The 15,817-nt window shown below is 52.5% G+C and overlaps 6 protein-coding genes across 6 annotated transcripts; 5 read left to right on the forward strand and 1 right to left on the reverse strand.

Moving 5' to 3' along the window:
* The first annotated feature begins 417 nt into the window (after positions 1–417).
* P170DRAFT_506089 (putative MFS phospholipid transporter (Git1)) lies at positions 418–2,821 on the forward strand. Its single transcript, XM_024854355.1, has 6 exons — positions 418–777; positions 867–1,465; positions 1,517–1,535; positions 1,587–1,897; positions 1,946–2,216; positions 2,301–2,821. The coding sequence occupies exons 1-6, from the start codon at positions 601–603 to the stop codon at positions 2,391–2,393; spliced, it is 1,470 nt and encodes a 489-aa protein (XP_024710804.1). The 5' UTR covers positions 418–600; the 3' UTR covers positions 2,394–2,821.
* Positions 2,822–3,331: 510 nt separating this feature from the next.
* On the forward strand, positions 3,332–4,883 carry P170DRAFT_433029 (PEX11 family protein). Its single transcript, XM_024848391.1, has 3 exons — positions 3,332–3,647; positions 3,861–4,338; positions 4,398–4,883. The coding sequence occupies exons 1-3, from the start codon at positions 3,581–3,583 to the stop codon at positions 4,558–4,560; spliced, it is 708 nt and encodes a 235-aa protein (XP_024710805.1). The 5' UTR covers positions 3,332–3,580; the 3' UTR covers positions 4,561–4,883.
* A 1,468-nt stretch (positions 4,884–6,351) lies between these two features.
* P170DRAFT_42791 (uncharacterized protein) lies at positions 6,352–6,888 on the forward strand. Its single transcript, XM_024847808.1, has one exon. The coding sequence runs from the start codon at positions 6,465–6,467 to the stop codon at positions 6,738–6,740; it is 276 nt and encodes a 91-aa protein (XP_024710806.1). The 5' UTR covers positions 6,352–6,464; the 3' UTR covers positions 6,741–6,888.
* Positions 6,745–7,424, reverse strand: P170DRAFT_433031 (uncharacterized protein). The gene has a single exon (XM_024848392.1). The coding sequence runs from the start codon at positions 7,308–7,310 to the stop codon at positions 7,104–7,106; it is 207 nt and encodes a 68-aa protein (XP_024710807.1). The 5' UTR covers positions 7,311–7,424; the 3' UTR covers positions 6,745–7,103.
* A 1,925-nt stretch (positions 7,425–9,349) lies between these two features.
* Positions 9,350–11,763, forward strand: acuF (phosphoenolpyruvate carboxykinase PCK1; the record flags this gene model as incomplete). The annotated part of the gene is made up of 6 exons (XM_024843455.1): positions 9,350–9,531; positions 9,665–9,740; positions 9,791–9,991; positions 10,316–10,870; positions 10,922–11,073; positions 11,127–11,763. 6 exons carry the CDS (start codon positions 9,350–9,352, stop codon positions 11,761–11,763), a joined length of 1,803 nt encoding a protein of 600 aa, XP_024710808.1.
* A 2,784-nt stretch (positions 11,764–14,547) lies between these two features.
* Positions 14,548–15,562, forward strand: P170DRAFT_443271 (putative mitochondrial dicarboxylate carrier protein; the record flags this gene model as incomplete). Its single annotated transcript, XM_024850525.1, has 2 exons — positions 14,548–15,452; positions 15,514–15,562. 2 exons carry the CDS (start codon positions 14,548–14,550, stop codon positions 15,560–15,562), a joined length of 954 nt encoding a protein of 317 aa, XP_024710809.1.
* Positions 15,563–15,817: the final 255 nt, after the last annotated feature.

The following is a 15,817-nucleotide window of genomic DNA, read 5'->3' on the forward strand; positions in this document are numbered from 1 at the left end:
TTGGTTTCTAAGTATCAGTTACTCCCTCTCTCCCTCTCTTTCTTTCTGTCTCCATGTTTAAGAAATCAACCATGTCGCATTGTCCAGCCCCCTCGACAACATTTGAGATCCCCACTGGAAGTGCACAACCGACCCATTGGGGGCGGAACGATGCCATTCGCGACGGCAGCCCTAGCACGGGTGGGCCAATGACAAGCCCCCCGGCAAAGCTTAGCGTGGGCAGTCGTGATAATGAATGCAACTTAACGAGATGGCACTATCCTCGAATCGTCCTCGGAGAGTAACCTGCAATCCGGTTTGTCCTTCGAAGGATTTCCACCATGGCGTTCATCAAGGTTGTCCCGCTTCCGATCCTCTCTCTGTTTTTCTTTTCTTTTCTTTTCTTTTCCCCCATTGAGTTCATCTGCCCCCTCCCGTCTTACTTTGTATTCACGTCACTTTTTTGTCTTCTACGGTTCTCTTTTCCGCTTCTTTACTTAAAACTGTGGTCTTGGAGTTCAACAGACTCCTTTTCTCTTGATAGAAAGGCAAATCCCAGTTAGCTGAACAGGTCCATCCTGTAATCAACACACCAAACAGCGTCAAAACCACATCGTCAACATGGACCCCAAAACAGATCAAAAGGTCGCCGAAATGTCTCCTGAAAAAGACCCCGCGTCATTCGACGCAGTTCCCCTAGAGTCTGGGCAGGAGCAAATACAGAAGGGTCGCTGGGAGCGCAGTTGGCCCACCATTGCTTGCGGTGCTGGTCTTTTTTCGGACGGTTATCTCAACGGAGTATGTTTATTTCCTCTATACCCTAATACTGAAGTTCAGACCTCACCTCTCTTCGATCTGTACACCTGTAGCTGATCCCAATCACGTAGGTTATCGGCCCCGTCAACACTATCCTCGGTCAAATCTACCCCGATACGTACAAAAACTCCCCCGCCAGTCAGAACGTCGCGGCCATCACCTTCGCGGGAACGGTGCTCGGACAGCTAGTGTTCGGATACCTGAGCGATCACTGGTCGCGCAAGTGGTCCCTCATGATCTCCACAATTATTCTGATCATATTCGGTGCCTTGAGTGCAGGCTCCTATGGATACCATGGTAGCACTTACGGCATGTTTGCTGCCCTGACTGCGTATCGATTCTTTCTGGGTATTGGAATCGGCGGCGAGTATCCTGCCGGCTCTGTTGCTGCAGCCGAGAACACCAATGAGCTGAAGAGTGGCCACCGGAATAGATGGTTCATCATGTTCAGCAATTTCCAGATTGACTTTGCTTACGTCGTGTCTGCCTTGGTGGCTATGATTTTGGTACTGATCTTCTCGGAAGACCATCTGCGTGCGGTCTGGCGTATAGCGTTGGGCCTGGGCGTGATCCCTCCCTTGAGCTTGTTTTATCTGCGGTTGAAGTTGAACGAACCCGAGCAGTTTGACAAGGAGCGCATGCATAAGTTTCCAATTTGGTTGATTGTCAAGTGAGTAGTGGACCTTCACTTTGAGACCTTCCGTGGCTAATGCTTCGACAGATTCTACTGGAAACGCTTGGTGCGATTATCCTCGAGTCTGATTTAACAATGGATGAGCTAATGGAAACAGACTGTTGTCTCTCTTATCTGGTTCATCTACGATTTCTCGGCCTATTCGTTCAACATCTACTCTTCAAAGTGGGTGGCAATCATCTTGGGAGACAGTGCTCCTCTGTGGAAATCCTTCGGTTGGACCACCGTCACCAATGCCTTTTACATCCCGGGCTCTTTCCTCGGTGCATTGGCGAGTGACTGGATCGGGCCCCGAAATACTTTGGCCCTTGGTGTCGGCCTGCAGGGTATCATCGGATTTATCATGTCTGGCTGTTACGAGTATCTCGCAACTCCCCAGAACGTCGCAGCGTTTGTCGTCGTATTCGGGTAAGTCTCTCGAGTCCCAGTAAATGCGCCTCTAACTCTCGGATGTAGTATCTTCTCAGCCCTCGGTGAGTTCGGACCAGGTGACAATATTGGACTGTGTGCTGCAAAGACCAGCGCCACGGCTATTCGAGGACAGTACTATGCAATCGCCGCCGCAGCGGGTAAGATCGGTGCTTTTGTAGGCACCTACGTGATGCCCATTGTTCAGAACAATGCTCCCAACGAAATTCGCTCTGGCCAGGATCCGTTTTTCGTCTCGAGCGCGCTGTGTATCTTCAGTGCTGCACTGGCGTACTTCCTTCTGCCCCAGATCACGCAGGTATGTAGCGGTTATCCTTTCCTTTCGCCTCTCATTCATCGGTCCTACGTCAGAGGAAGGCCGTCCTAAATTGACTCGTTCCAGGAAACCATCGGCGAGGAAGATGCGAAATTCCGTGCCTTCCTTGAAGCTAATGGATACGACACCACCACGCTCGGCAACAGAGAGCAGCAGTAATCGGGTTTTCTGACGGCAGTCTTTGTCTGCAGACCTGTATGCTGCCTGTATTGGCCATCCTCCCAAGTATCCCGCCCAAGCAGCGCCAAACCAGCCCCTTTGCGACTTTTACGACTTGAACTTGTGATGATTCCATGTGGCATTCGGTGATTTCCCTTGCGGCCATGAAAAGCAGCCCCTGCGACATAGTCCCGATACCAACCCGACGTTCCAGAAGCAGTACAACGTGCGCGAGAATTTGCCCCAACGACGTTATCAGTAGTAGTCCGCAAAGGACGGGACCCCAAGCAGCAAGATACAGCCCGGAAGCGAGATTGGTAGAAAAAGATCGATGCGATGGTCCTGGATCGGACACAACTTGAATTCAGGGTGATGTCTCCAATGTACCCTAGCCAATGAGTAGTTATAGAAGACCGAGCATTGTCCACCTTCACATGTCCCTCGCAATGACGTCTGGCAGCATGTGACAGCCCCGTGTCACATGATGAGAGCAAACCGCGCAAACATCGCGGCCTGAGGGAAGCGCTGTCTCGAAGGGGCAGTTGCTTCCACCTGCCCGTACAGACCGTATAGAAGTATCCACAGCTCCTGGCCGTGCTTGATTCACGTCACTGGCAAGCTCCATTTCTCAATAATATTGTCTCGAGCGGTGACATTTAGTCGGATCGCGTATCTGAAAATGTTCAAGCCCTATAATGCCCGCGACTTGGAGTCACCTCTGCCGAGTCTACGGTCTTTTGGTTTTTCACTTTAGCTTGAATTAATATTATTTTTCTTTGTTCTTGGGTAGATTAGTGATCAATTCCATCCATTCACAGCAGACTTTAGAGTAGACATAACAAACAGTAGACGGCAGTCCACGGGGGAAATTCCCGGATCAGGCCAGCCGAGGTCCCAAGGATGTCACGACAAGCGATCGCCGACGGTTCAGTCAATTACCGACCTTTCATCCCTCTCCCGCTCCCTCTCCACCCCCGTCTTTTTCTCTCCATCTCCTTATCTGTATAACAAGACCACCTGTCGGAGGCCGTCTGCTCCTCGGTACTTGCCAGCTGGCCTGTCATTTAATTCTACCTTCTCTTCGTCGCTCCTCTCGTCTCTTCCAGCTCCCCGGAATCCAGCTCCCGGAGCCTGTTTGATTGAATCCACGAACCTCCCTTGAACCACCCGGCATATAATCTCCCAAGATGGTTGCAGAGACCTTGGTCTACCACCCTGCTTTGGCGCACTACTTGCGCTTTGTCGCGACGACCGGTACGTGAGATTCCTATTCTGGTTTGTTTGCTTCGTTCGCGTCGGGGAGCAAGGGATTCGAGCGAGCAAAACGCATGGCATAACAGCCATGCCGGCACTCGGCCGATTTCTCGTCCGCCCAACAGAACCCAACGAACTCAACGCGACGCACACCGACCCCGATCCCGGCGCCAGCCCTCATTCCAGAGAACTAACCACCCCATGCTCGCACAGTTGGCCGTGACAAGATCCTCCGCACCCTGCAGTACTTCTCGCGGTTCTACGCCTGGTACCTGTACCGCACCAACCGGCCGCAGGCCTCCATCGACCCCTACAATGCCGTGAAGAAGCAGTTCGGCACGACGCGCAAGATCATGCGCATCGGCAAGTTCGTCGAGCACCTCAAGGCCGCCGCCATCGCCGCCGACAACAAGAGCCCCGTCGACCCCGTCCTCCGCTACCTGGCCGTCGGTCGCCAGCTCGGATATGCCGGCTACCTGACCCTGGACAGCATCACGGTCATCGACGCGATCGGCGTCCGCAAGCTCGCCGCCGCCAAGCGCCTGCAGGATAACGCCTACCGGTCCTGGATGGCCGGGCTGGTCTGCAGCGCCATCGCCAGCGTCTACACGATCTGGCGACTGCAGGAGAAGGCCAAGACCATCGACCGCAAGGAGGGCGAGGGCGTCGTGGAGGCGAAGAAGCTGGAGAAGTATGTTCCCTGCCTAGGCTTAAATCGTGGATTCTGGTGTGCTAATGGAATGGTTGTAGGGAGCGCTCGACCGCTCGCACCCAGCTCATCTCGGACGTCTGCGACTTGGCCGCCCCCGTCTCCGCTCTGGGACTCGCCCAGCTTGACGACGGCATTGTCGGTATCGCCGGTACGATCAGCAGTTTGATCGGCGTGGTGTCGCAGTGGAAGAAGACCGCATAGAGTGGCAGTACGGAGTGAGACCGACATCAAACGACCCGGATGACGATCTATGCCGGTTTGTACATTACAAGGGTTCCGTGGTCGAGTTGATGATTGATGGCCGACAGTTGAAACGAGTGACTGAGAAAAAAGGGAGTGGACGTGAAACAAGATCAGGGTAGAACCTCGACGGGTTTATCCCTGATGGTGGTGCCTTAACATAAGATAGTGGCAGGTTTAATCTTTTCATTTCTTTCTATGAATATATTCACGAGATAATCATGGGAATGGTGCATGTTCTAGGGTAGTTTTGAGAATTGACATTACATTATAGCAGCTCCTTCCACAACCTACGTACTTGAACTAGACCTACCCAGTCGACCCAACCCATCTAAATCCCTTGTCATTGAAGATTGAAGTAAACAAGTTATGCATTATTCCTCGTTATCATCATCATCATCACCCACACGACAGTATGCGCACTACTCCGGAGAATCAAAACAAAACCACCCCCCACACCCGACACCCGACCGATCTAAACTCCACCGATCATCCAGTCATGACAACAACTCCGGACGGGATTTAAACAGGGCAAGTCTAGTTGCGTCAGCGATCATCCTATCGGAAGGAAAAGTAGATAGGTAGATAGGTAGAGAAGTATGTACCTTTCCGCAAGAACCGCAGGTCTTAGTCTCCCCGGGGATAGGGGCACTGCAGGAGGGGCAAGAAGTGTGTCCGGACATTTTGCTTTGGTGGGTAGATGGATCTATAGGTAAACAAACAGTCAGATAGAAATCCCAGCATGCAGAGGATGTTCAGTACGCAGATGCAGTCAACATACCTAGGGCTGAGCCTTCGCAACAAAAAGACAGGACAGATGATAGGTATGAGTGAAGAGACAAAGGAGGAAAAGAGAGAATTAGAAATTGTTCGTGCGTGATTGATTTCCTGCGATCTCGAGACCCCGCCGTCGGTGTGACAGTTCGGCCCCGCTTTGGGTGCCTTGATTGGTGCCTGATGATTCACGCATGACTTGGTGAGGGGGCGTTGATTGGTGGGGGTGAGGCTTTGGCTGGTGAAGAATGGAATTGGGTGGGTTGTGATTGGTGGTGTTTGTTGAGTCTATCTTGGATGTTATCGTGGATCTTACTGGAGTCTTGCGTTTTGGCTAGATATATGTAGTGCGGACAAACTGTAGGTGTTCACTTGGGGTACATATATTGTGCTAGTATTTGGAGTTGTCTTCCTCAATGAAGTGTTGTATTGCTATTGCTATGGAGTTAAACTGTATATGAAGTAAATATAAAAGCATTGCTATACACAAACAAGCCACTCTCTCGATCAAAAGGGTAGATAGCTCTACTAAATCTGAAGGTTGCTTGCAAAGTGAGACGAAAGGGCGACGCCTCATATCCGGCTACCTTTTCTAATCTGTTACTAGAGAAGGAATCCATATATATACGAACCGAGAATGTTTGTATTGAAGCATGGGTAATATCCTTTTGATGATATTATAGCACCCCGGTTGAAGACTGCAGTCAAAGCAAGAGGTTCTGTTACGACTTAGAAGGAATGAAGAAACATGTCCTTTGCAACCCTACTTTCTGAGATAATCTTATGCTGCTTGTATTTGACTAGATCGAGCAGTTTGCGATGTTATTTTGAACAGTCGGACATTGAAAGAACTATTCCACAGTGACGAGGGACTTAAAGACGTCGGGATATTAAAGAGATGATCCAGTGGAGAATTTTTATATCATATGCTAGTGACGATAAGGAATGATTTTCAAATCATCGAATGAAGTCCGGTCATACTTAACCACTCAAATGAAGGCAAGTCCATACTGGCACGAGACCATTCAGGACACATAAACAAGACAGACGAGTGCTATTCATGCGACAACTCAAACGTCGACTGGCGTAGAATGCGAGGTGCCTTTTTCATACTTCGTGTAGATTGTCCAGCTCATGTTGACCCGTTTGCCTCCAGGGATGTGAAAATATGGTCGTTATCCATACCGACCCCTGCTCGCGACCCCCTGTCATCAGATGCCATGCCTCTCGTGTCAGCCCAAGAGGCCAAGCATCTGTCTCAAGCCGAGAGCACGTGTTCGTTGCATTCCGGGAAGATTCGCCTCTCCTACCCTGGTCAAATAAATTTGCGAGGATGGTTGTACGCGGCGAAGGAAAATGCATCGTGACCAGATAATTTCATCCTGGGTGATCTCCTTCATTTTCGGGAAAACGCAAAAGCGCATTCATCTTGCCCGAGGCTAGAACTGTACTGCGTGCGTCTCCCCTGTACATACTTCGGGATGTGTTTATGCCGCAGAACCGCCGGCGAAAACGAACAATTGGCTGCCTAGTTAATGGGAAAGAGAACATTGGGTCAGCATTTTCGTCTCCACCGTCTAAGGGGTATGGGGCTGATTTTCGACGATTTAATTTTCGGAAGTGGCCCAGTTTTCCCTCGGGTTGTTTGGGCCACTATCCTGGTCATCGGAAGGATCTGGTCGGGATGACCTTCACTTCGAGGTCGGCCGTCCCGAGAAATCCCAGAGATATCATTGCTGGATATAATTGGAAGGCGTTATCGTTCTAAGGGGATAGTCGCGGCGGAGAGAAAAAAGCACGAAGGAAGGGCCTAGACAAGGGATTGCAACCCGGAGTCCGTAAAGTGGGTACAGATTTAGACGGGTTTCAGGCGAGTGTTTGATTTTCGCGTTGATGGGTTTCTGCTGCGCCGACGTGTGTACCTGAATGTGTCTCATTCCGACAATCCAGTGGCAAGAAATGCGCCACGTCCTCATAGCTATTTTTGCTCTCGTGAGCCTAGTCCTACGCCGTGGTACCTGTCCGAAGTGTCTCGTGGGCAAGCGTCAACCGCTTCGTTTTCATTCTCGTCTTTTCTTTTTTCTGCATTTTCTGCCCCTCCTCCGTTGTCTAGACCATGCGCTAGCGTAGCACATCTGCGGGATTTTAATTAACAGTGGCCCTGGTGATGGCGGAGGGAACAAGTTTTTCATCACTTCGTTCCCTCCCAGGGCTTCCTAAATCACCCGGGCGAGGAACCCTAAGCGTCTCCACAGCCGCCGGGCCAGTGAGCCAGCCTTAATCTGCCTCGGATCCTCCTATCTTCCCCGATTTGTGGATCGGAGCGACCTTGCAGATGGATGTTTGTGTCGCTGCGTTTGTGATGGATTCGATCTGGGCATGTACTGTGCACATATTGGATTTGTACCGTGTCCGGGCCCTACGACGTCTACATGTTCCGAGCAAAGCGCCGTAGTCCCCGCGAGTCAGCCGCTTGAATCCCAGCTGTTCGACACCAAGAATACTAGTATTAATCTGGGGAAAGGCCCGCGTGGCCCAGGCGTCTAGTCGGATGCGGGGTACAGACGAAAGAGAGCTTTGTAGACTCCGCGACAAGGACTGCGCCACCATTGGCCGGGAGAGGTATCGCATCCTGCGGCTGCCTTGCATCGTCGGTGTTTTCTTGGCCGAGAACGTGCATCCCATCAGTTGACCTCTTGTCAGGGGCTGGCGCCTGACCGTTGGCGAGAATGTACGAGTCGCAAGGGGGTCGGAGAATTCAGTCGACTGCGGCAATTCTGGATGTTTGTCATGTGCTTGCCGAGCGAGTGCAGTGAGACAAAGTACTGTCCTCTAGTTACGTACTGTACTGCGTAGTTCAAGTGTATACTGCAAAACTTCAAAATGGCCAGAACGGGTAGGGAGCTAGGAGCTGTCCACCTCCTGTCGGCGTCACCTGCAGCTCCACGTAGCCACGAAAAGAGGGAAAGGGAAAACAGAAAACAAGGACGCATCACCACATCATCATACAGCAGCACAGGCTGGAATGCTTCCGAATCCGAGGGACGACGGCAATAGATTCAGCCCAGCGCGGTGACGTTGGATTGCCAATCACGGCGGAACACGACCCGTGATTGGCCGCCGGTTGGCCTCGGGTGGCGGATGACTAACGGATTGCCCGGTCGGGTCTAGCGCCGGGGACGATTTTCGTCGCGCATGTCGTCATTGGCTGGGATTACTCTAGAGCAGGAAAACTATGGAAAACTATAGGTGCTCTCGATGGAATAATGACAATGAAAGGAAGAATCCATGTGGCTTCGACTCCTGACCGGGTATGGTCGCTGGGCTCCAGCCGAAATCCTCTCCCCGCAATTGCGGTTCTTAGCATTCGACCCGTCCAGATTGGCTCTCTGAGCTCATTCAACGTCATCACTCCAAACGCTTTGTTCCATTTGTCCGTCTGCCTCCCAGGGAACGACGGACGATGGAGGTGAATAATAGCCTTCGAGCATGGTGTAATGCCAGAAACTCTCCAGCTCCTCGCGCGCAGAGTTCATAAATACAGGTCGTTTGCAGCGGAATCTTGGGCGCCACGGCATTTGTCTCGGCCAAACAAAAAGTCTAGTCCCTCTGCCCGTTTTTTTCTTTTTCTTTTTTCCTTTCCCACTAAGACTCCTGACCTGCATGAGCCATTTCTTCGCGGGTTGCCTTCCCTGCCCCGACGCTGGCTATCATTTGCGACGAAAAGAACGTCAATTCTCGCCTTCTAGTTGGTGCGTTGCCCGCTAGCGTTCCCGGAACCACTTCGTGCCCACATCTGGGGTTCGGGAACTTTCGGACGAGCGCGAGAGACATCATTTTGGCCCAGTTTACGGGTCCCGTCCGCCGCCTCAGCCCTCAGCTCCGGTCCTCTGCCCCGACATCTCCCGGGAAACTGTGGAGAAGATACATCGGAATTGGAGGTTGAAACGTCTTCTCGACTCTGGCCGTCGTGATCATGGCCCCTGTTGAGAACATTCATATACCCCCCAATGCCCCCCCGGAACCAGGTCCTATCTACTCAGACTTCTTCCAACAGCAAGTAGCAAAACAACGAAACAATAACTATCACTCTACTTCGCTAAGAAACATGGTTGCCACTTCTGTGAATCGTACTGCCCTGCACCCTGGTGGTGTCCAGTATGTCTTCCTTTTCTTTCCTTCGTCGTCTTGTTCCTTGAATGCCTTCATACTTCTTCACTCCTTCACTCTTCATACTTCATCCTATCTTGACTTCTTTGATCAACCTTGACTAACTTTCTTTCCCTTCTAGACCGGGCAAGGGTCACACTGAGCTTGAGGAAGAGCTTCACGAACACGCCCACATTGACTACGAGCGTGTTGCCATTGTAAGCTTCCATGTCGTCTGCCCACCTCGTATCTATGCTAACCACCCTAGATTGCCAACCCCTCGGTTGCTGCCCTCTATGAAGATGCCCTGGTCTACGAGACCGGTACCGCCATTACGTCGAGTGGCGCCTTGACGGCGTACTCCGGTGCTAAGACTGGCCGCTCCCCCTCAGACAAGCGTGTTGTCAAGGAGGAATCGTCAGAGAAGGACGTCTGGTGGGGACCTGTTAACAAGCCCATGACTCCTGATGTACGTTGCCCCTTGCTTTTATTGATCCCGTTGCGCGATAAATGCAACGCCCATCCCTTGCATCGACCCACTTTTGCCCTTCTTGGCCTCGCGTGTCACCCAAACCAAGCTTTCTGGAGTTGCAGATGCCCGCAATACCCCGGAAATGCCTCATATTGAACTTGTGAGGTATTTTCTGGTATTGTCTGCTGTGCAACGCCGGAAAACTGGACTTGCGCCACATTCTTACTCCTGCATCCGTGGATCCCTGGCCTTCCCCAGGCAAAGTCGATGTGTCACGTGTGACGTCACCTGCATAGGGCTGGCTGGCTAACCCGCTTTTAGGTCTGGCGGATCAACCGTGAGCGTGCCGTTGACTACCTCAACACTCGCAACCGTATCTATGTCATTGATGGTTTCGCCGGCTGGGACGAGAGATACCGGATCAGCGTCCGTGTCGTCTGCGCCCGTGCCTACCATGCTCTGTTCATGCGCAACATGCTCATCCGTCCTTCGGCGGAGGAGCTGCAGCACTTCCACCCCGACTACGTGATCTACAACGCCGGTTCTTTCCCTGCCAACCGCTTCACCGAGGGTATGACCTCTGCCACGTCGGTTGCCATCAACTTCGCCGAGAAGGAGATGGTCATCCTGGGTACCGAGTACGCCGGAGAGATGAAGAAGGGTGTCTTCACCATCCTCTTCTACGAGATGCCCGTTAAGCACAACGTCCTGACTCTGCACTCGTCCGCCAACGAGGGCCAGAACGGCGATGTCACCGTTTTCTTCGGTCTGTCGGGAACCGGCAAGACCACTCTGTCTGCCGACCCCAAGCGTGCCCTGATCGGTGATGACGAGCACTGCTGGACCGACACCGGTGTCTTCAACATCGAGGGTGGAGTAAGTTTTGATCGAGACAAGCATTGTATGCAGATAGCTAACCCTCCATAGTGCTACGCCAAGTGCATTGGTCTCTCCGCCGAGAAGGAGCCCGATATCTACAACGCCATCCGCTTCGGATCCGTCCTGGAGAACGTCGTCTTCGACCCCATCAGCCGTATGGTCAACTACGACGACTCGACCCTGACCGAGAACACTCGCTGGTAAGTCGTTCCTGACCTGGTCTAAGAAGACCGACGCAACTAACAATTACCAGCGCCTACCCCATTGAATACATTGAGAACGCCAAGATCCCCTGTATCTCGGACAAGCACCCCCAGAACATCATCCTCCTCACCTGCGACGCCCGTGGTGTGCTGCCCCCCATCTCCAAGCTCACCACCGAGCAGACCATGTTCCACTTCATCTCGGGATACACCTCCAAGATGGCCGGTACCGAGGACGGTGTGACCGAGCCCCAGGCTACCTTCTCGTCCTGCTTCGCGCAGCCCTTCCTGGCCCTGCACCCCATGCGGTACGCGCGCATGCTCGCGGACAAGATCTCGCAGCACAAGGCCAACGCCTGGCTGTTGAACACCGGCTGGGTTGGCGCTGGCGCCACCACCGGCGGCAAGCGCTGCCCCCTGAAGTACACCCGGGCCATCCTGGACGCCATCCACAACGGCGAGCTGGCCAACGCGCAGTACGAGACCTACGACGTCTTCAACCTGCACGTGCCCACCAGCTGCCCCGGCGTGCCCTCGGAGCTGCTGAACCCCAAGAACAGCTGGACCGCCTCGACCAGCTTCAAGGACGAGGTCAACAAGCTGGCCGGTCTCTTCAACGAGAACTTCACCAAGTACTCGGACCAAGCGACCAAGGAGGTGATTGCCGCCGGCCCGGTGCCTCAATAGATGATATCCTTGGGGGTTTCTTTTCCTTTCTGTTTATAAATTGCATGGCGTGTTTTGTGTTTCAATGCTCGGGTCTTTTTATTTCCTTGTGTTCTCTTCCCTTGCGACAAGATGCAGGGATATCATACCTTTTGTGAATTGTTTCGAGAACTTGCTTTGGCTGGATATAATATTGGCTTTGGTTGATAGGAGTTATGAGCCCAATGGGCACATGGCAGATACCTATGAATAAAATTGAATAGGGTATGAATGACTTAAACAACTGTATTCTTGTAACATACCTTGCTTTATCCTAAGGGTGCTGTGTCAGTATCCATACTAATGGAACTTGTAATCGACCTCAGTCCGATCAAGAAGTTGAACAGAAAGACTCTGAACTTATAATCACCATCTCAGAGAACACGTCTATTCTACACTAGCTCCAGCGTCGAGAAAAATCTGTCGGACGGACTGTCCATACCGAACCCACCTTTCCTGATCCACTAGGACATTGATTCCTCCGTACACTCAACCCCCCTTAGGGACCGCACCTCATAGGTAGGTAGGAACTTGGGAAGATGGATTACGAATAACGAACCTCAACCAGTTACATATTAACCATTACTTAATACCCAACCACTAAACCAGGTAAAGCAAGCAGCGAGAATCGGCTTTTAGGAGAAGCCCGGACTCCGGGTCGATTTAGATTATCATCCACTACCTAGTATCTACCTAGCTGTCATCTAATAATAACTAACGAGCCAGTTACCGACACCCATCCTCCGGGCCACAGAATCGGCAAGCCCAGGGAGTAGATTAGTCCGGCGAACTAACTGCTGACAGCGACTGCCATTCCTCCTTGCTCACTCCGCTTACCAGAACCGATCTAGTCTAGACAGTTAGTCACTATTGCACATACGCATACGCATAGACCCTCCGGGTCTGTCTGGAAAGATGGAAGAACCGGCTCCCTACCGAGCATTCCCGCCCCCCACAACCGACACACCCGCATCCCGACACCCGAACCACGACCCGTCGGTCAGCCTCCCATCCCTTGACGCCGACTTCTGCTAGGGAGTAGGTAGGTAAATTGCGAATGACGCTCATGCCTCGGGCTAGCGTGGGCGGTAGTAGGTACTATTCCTATCACTGTTCTCATCACGGCTATAGTTCCCGGAGTATGTGTCCGTGACGTCCGGAGGAGTGTTCTCCGGACAAGAGCAGTGCGGTGATTCGGGTGTCATTCCGGGAGTTTGTTGGGATGACGGACGGGCTCGAGGTGGATTGATTCTATCACGGTCTGTAGGCTGGAAGTGCCGATTTCGGCGGTTTCGGAGGAAGGGAGATTGTAGGTTGGTGTTTTGTATGATTGTATCTATCAAGGTTGTGGGTAGTATTTATTACTTATTGTAATATTGCTATAGGGGTTACAGGGTTCGTAGGTGTGGTATTGTATAGATCTATGGTTGATGGGTAGCCATGGAATTGTTGTGATGAGTCTATAGTTATCATGTAAGGGAGTCGGAGTCTAGATCGCAATGGTAATAAACGGTCGACGATTGGACATCGGAAGAAAGTGTCGATCATGCAGCCTTCAGAGTAGCCGATACGGAGTAGACGGGAGTAAGTAGCCTTCTATACTTCTGCTGCAACTCCGTTACACAATGCAACGCCTGGATTATCAAATTGTATATGATTCAAGTCAATATAATCATAAAACATCATCATAAAATGTCAATAAACCATGGATTTTGTAGGAAAGAATCGGATCGGCCGCCGGGCGGTTCTCGTGCCACGCCCGATGCGGTTAGCGCACTTCCCGCGTGGGCGGTACGGTATGGTAAAATATGGTAAAGCAGTGACAGGCTGGGCAGACATCATTCAGCCGATGTACCATTCTCTGGAGGGTGGTATTCGCTGCATCATGACTCTGCCTGCACTGCATCAGACATCTCCTATTCCTCCTGCTCCCCCAACACATAGTCCTGACGTACAGTCAACCGCATCAGCGCTGACGAGTAGATATCGGGTGATTACATGTCAAGCTTCACCACGTAGCGCCGTGGCCTTCCCCGCAATATCCACGGCATCGTGCAGTAGCTGGCCGTTAGTCATCGTCTTTTCTTGTTGGGCCGTCGATTCCAGCGAACTTCGCTACATCGTGGATGAGGAATGATCGAGCACTAACACTCGGGGCTCTCTGTGTTTCCCTCGGGTGACGGGTCGGTTCCTGGCAAGATGGGCCGCCAGATAGAGCAAGTATAAAGACCGTTGCCTCCGACTGAGGTACTCCTGTAGACCACACCGAAGTATCAGCTACTATTACTCCGAGTCCTCCCAGTACATTCTATTACCGTGCATGACGATTCTCCCCGCGTGTCATCTGACTGGCCGTGTAGCTTGGGCAACTTCCAATCCTCTTGCTTCACGTTGATCGTTCCCCTCCTCGCTGCTTCCTGCTTTTTCTCGTGTCCCCTCTTTTCCTGGCGCCTGGCTTTGTGTCGCTGCTCTGCGCGTTGATCACTCCCTTCGTTTGATACGTCATCTGCCGGGTCTTTTCCTGGCCAGCTGCGTCGTCTTTTGTCCTACGATTCGGGGTAACTGCTCGTTGCTTCTTTCTCTCCTCTCGTGTCAGTTCTCCTCTCCTCTTCTCCCCTCTTTCTTCCCCTCTCTCCTCGTGTTGTCTTCCCTCCCATCACTACATTGTGTTTCTTCACATTCTCTTCGATCTGGTCCTCTCCAGATCAATTCGCCTATACTAACCATTCTCCTTCGGCTAGATTTGACTCTAGGTTTAAGGCTATCATGGCATCTACTAAAGTCGCCACCGCTCCGGATTCGCAGCCTCAGGTCGACTTTCTGCACCATCCGTACACGCGAGCTGCTCTCCCCTTCGTCAATGGCGGTCTGGCCGGTATGACGGCCACCGTGGTCATCCAGCCCATCGACATGATCAAGGTGCGCCTGCAATTAGCCGGCGAGGGTGTTCGCTCCGGCCCTCGTCCGTCAGCCTTTGGCGTCGCTCGCGACATCATCGGATCCGGCAAGGTGCTTGATCTCTACACCGGCCTGTCCGCCGGTCTGCTGCGCCAGGCAGTCTACACGACAGCGCGTCTCGGATTCTTCGACACGTTCATCAAGACGCTCAACAAAAACGCCGAAGCCGCCAACCGTCAAGTCACCTTCGCCGAGCGCGCCGGCGCCGGTCTGACGGCCGGTGGTATCGCCGCCATGGTCGGAAATCCGGCGGATCTGGCTCTGGTGCGCATGCAGTCAGACGGCCTCAAGCCGCCCGAGGCTCGCGCCAACTACCGCTCCGTCGTGGACGCGCTGATGCGCATCTCGAAAAGCGAAGGCGTCCTGGCCTTGTGGTCGGGCGCGTTCCCGACCGTGGTGCGGGCAATGGCTCTCAACGTGGGCCAGTTGACCTTCTTCGCGGAATCGAAGGCGCAGTTGAAGGCGCGCACCAGTCTCTCCGCGCAGAACCAGACGTTCGCGGCCTCCGCCATCGCCGGATTCTTCGCCAGTTTCCTCTCGCTGCCCTTCGACTTCATCAAGACGCGTCTGCAGAAGCAGCAGAAAGACCCTAAGACCGGACTGGTGCCGTACAAGGGCCTGTTCGACTGCGCCCGCAAGGTCGTGAAGGAGGAGGGATGGTTGAGGTTTTACCGCGGATTCGGCACGTACTATGTGCGGATCGCACCCCATGCGTTAGTCTCCCCACTCTTGGTTTCTGGGCGCTTATCACTAACCCCACGGGATCCACTCTAGCATGGTTACGCTTATCGTCGCCGATTATCTCAACCTCATCACCAAATAGGTTGACTTTCCTTGACGGTGTTTACCACGATTCCATCACCGACGCGATAATATTGCGGGGACGAAAGCGTCGGTCGATGGAATTGCATCGTTCTGCTTAGTGTGTAGAGTTATGTGGTACGTTAGAGATGTCGCCTCGGCCGGTGAATCTCATCTGTCCGTGTCCTGTTCCGACGCAGACACATTCTTCGGGCTGAACCAGGAATTCCTTTATATCTGATGACGGCAGGTGACGCATACCCAATTATTTTTCCCT

The sequence above is a fragment of the Aspergillus steynii genome, assembly GCF_002849105.1.
Source record: "Aspergillus steynii IBT 23096 chromosome Unknown P170scaffold_1, whole genome shotgun sequence".
Lineage (NCBI taxonomy): Eukaryota > Fungi > Ascomycota > Eurotiomycetes > Eurotiales > Aspergillaceae > Aspergillus > Aspergillus steynii.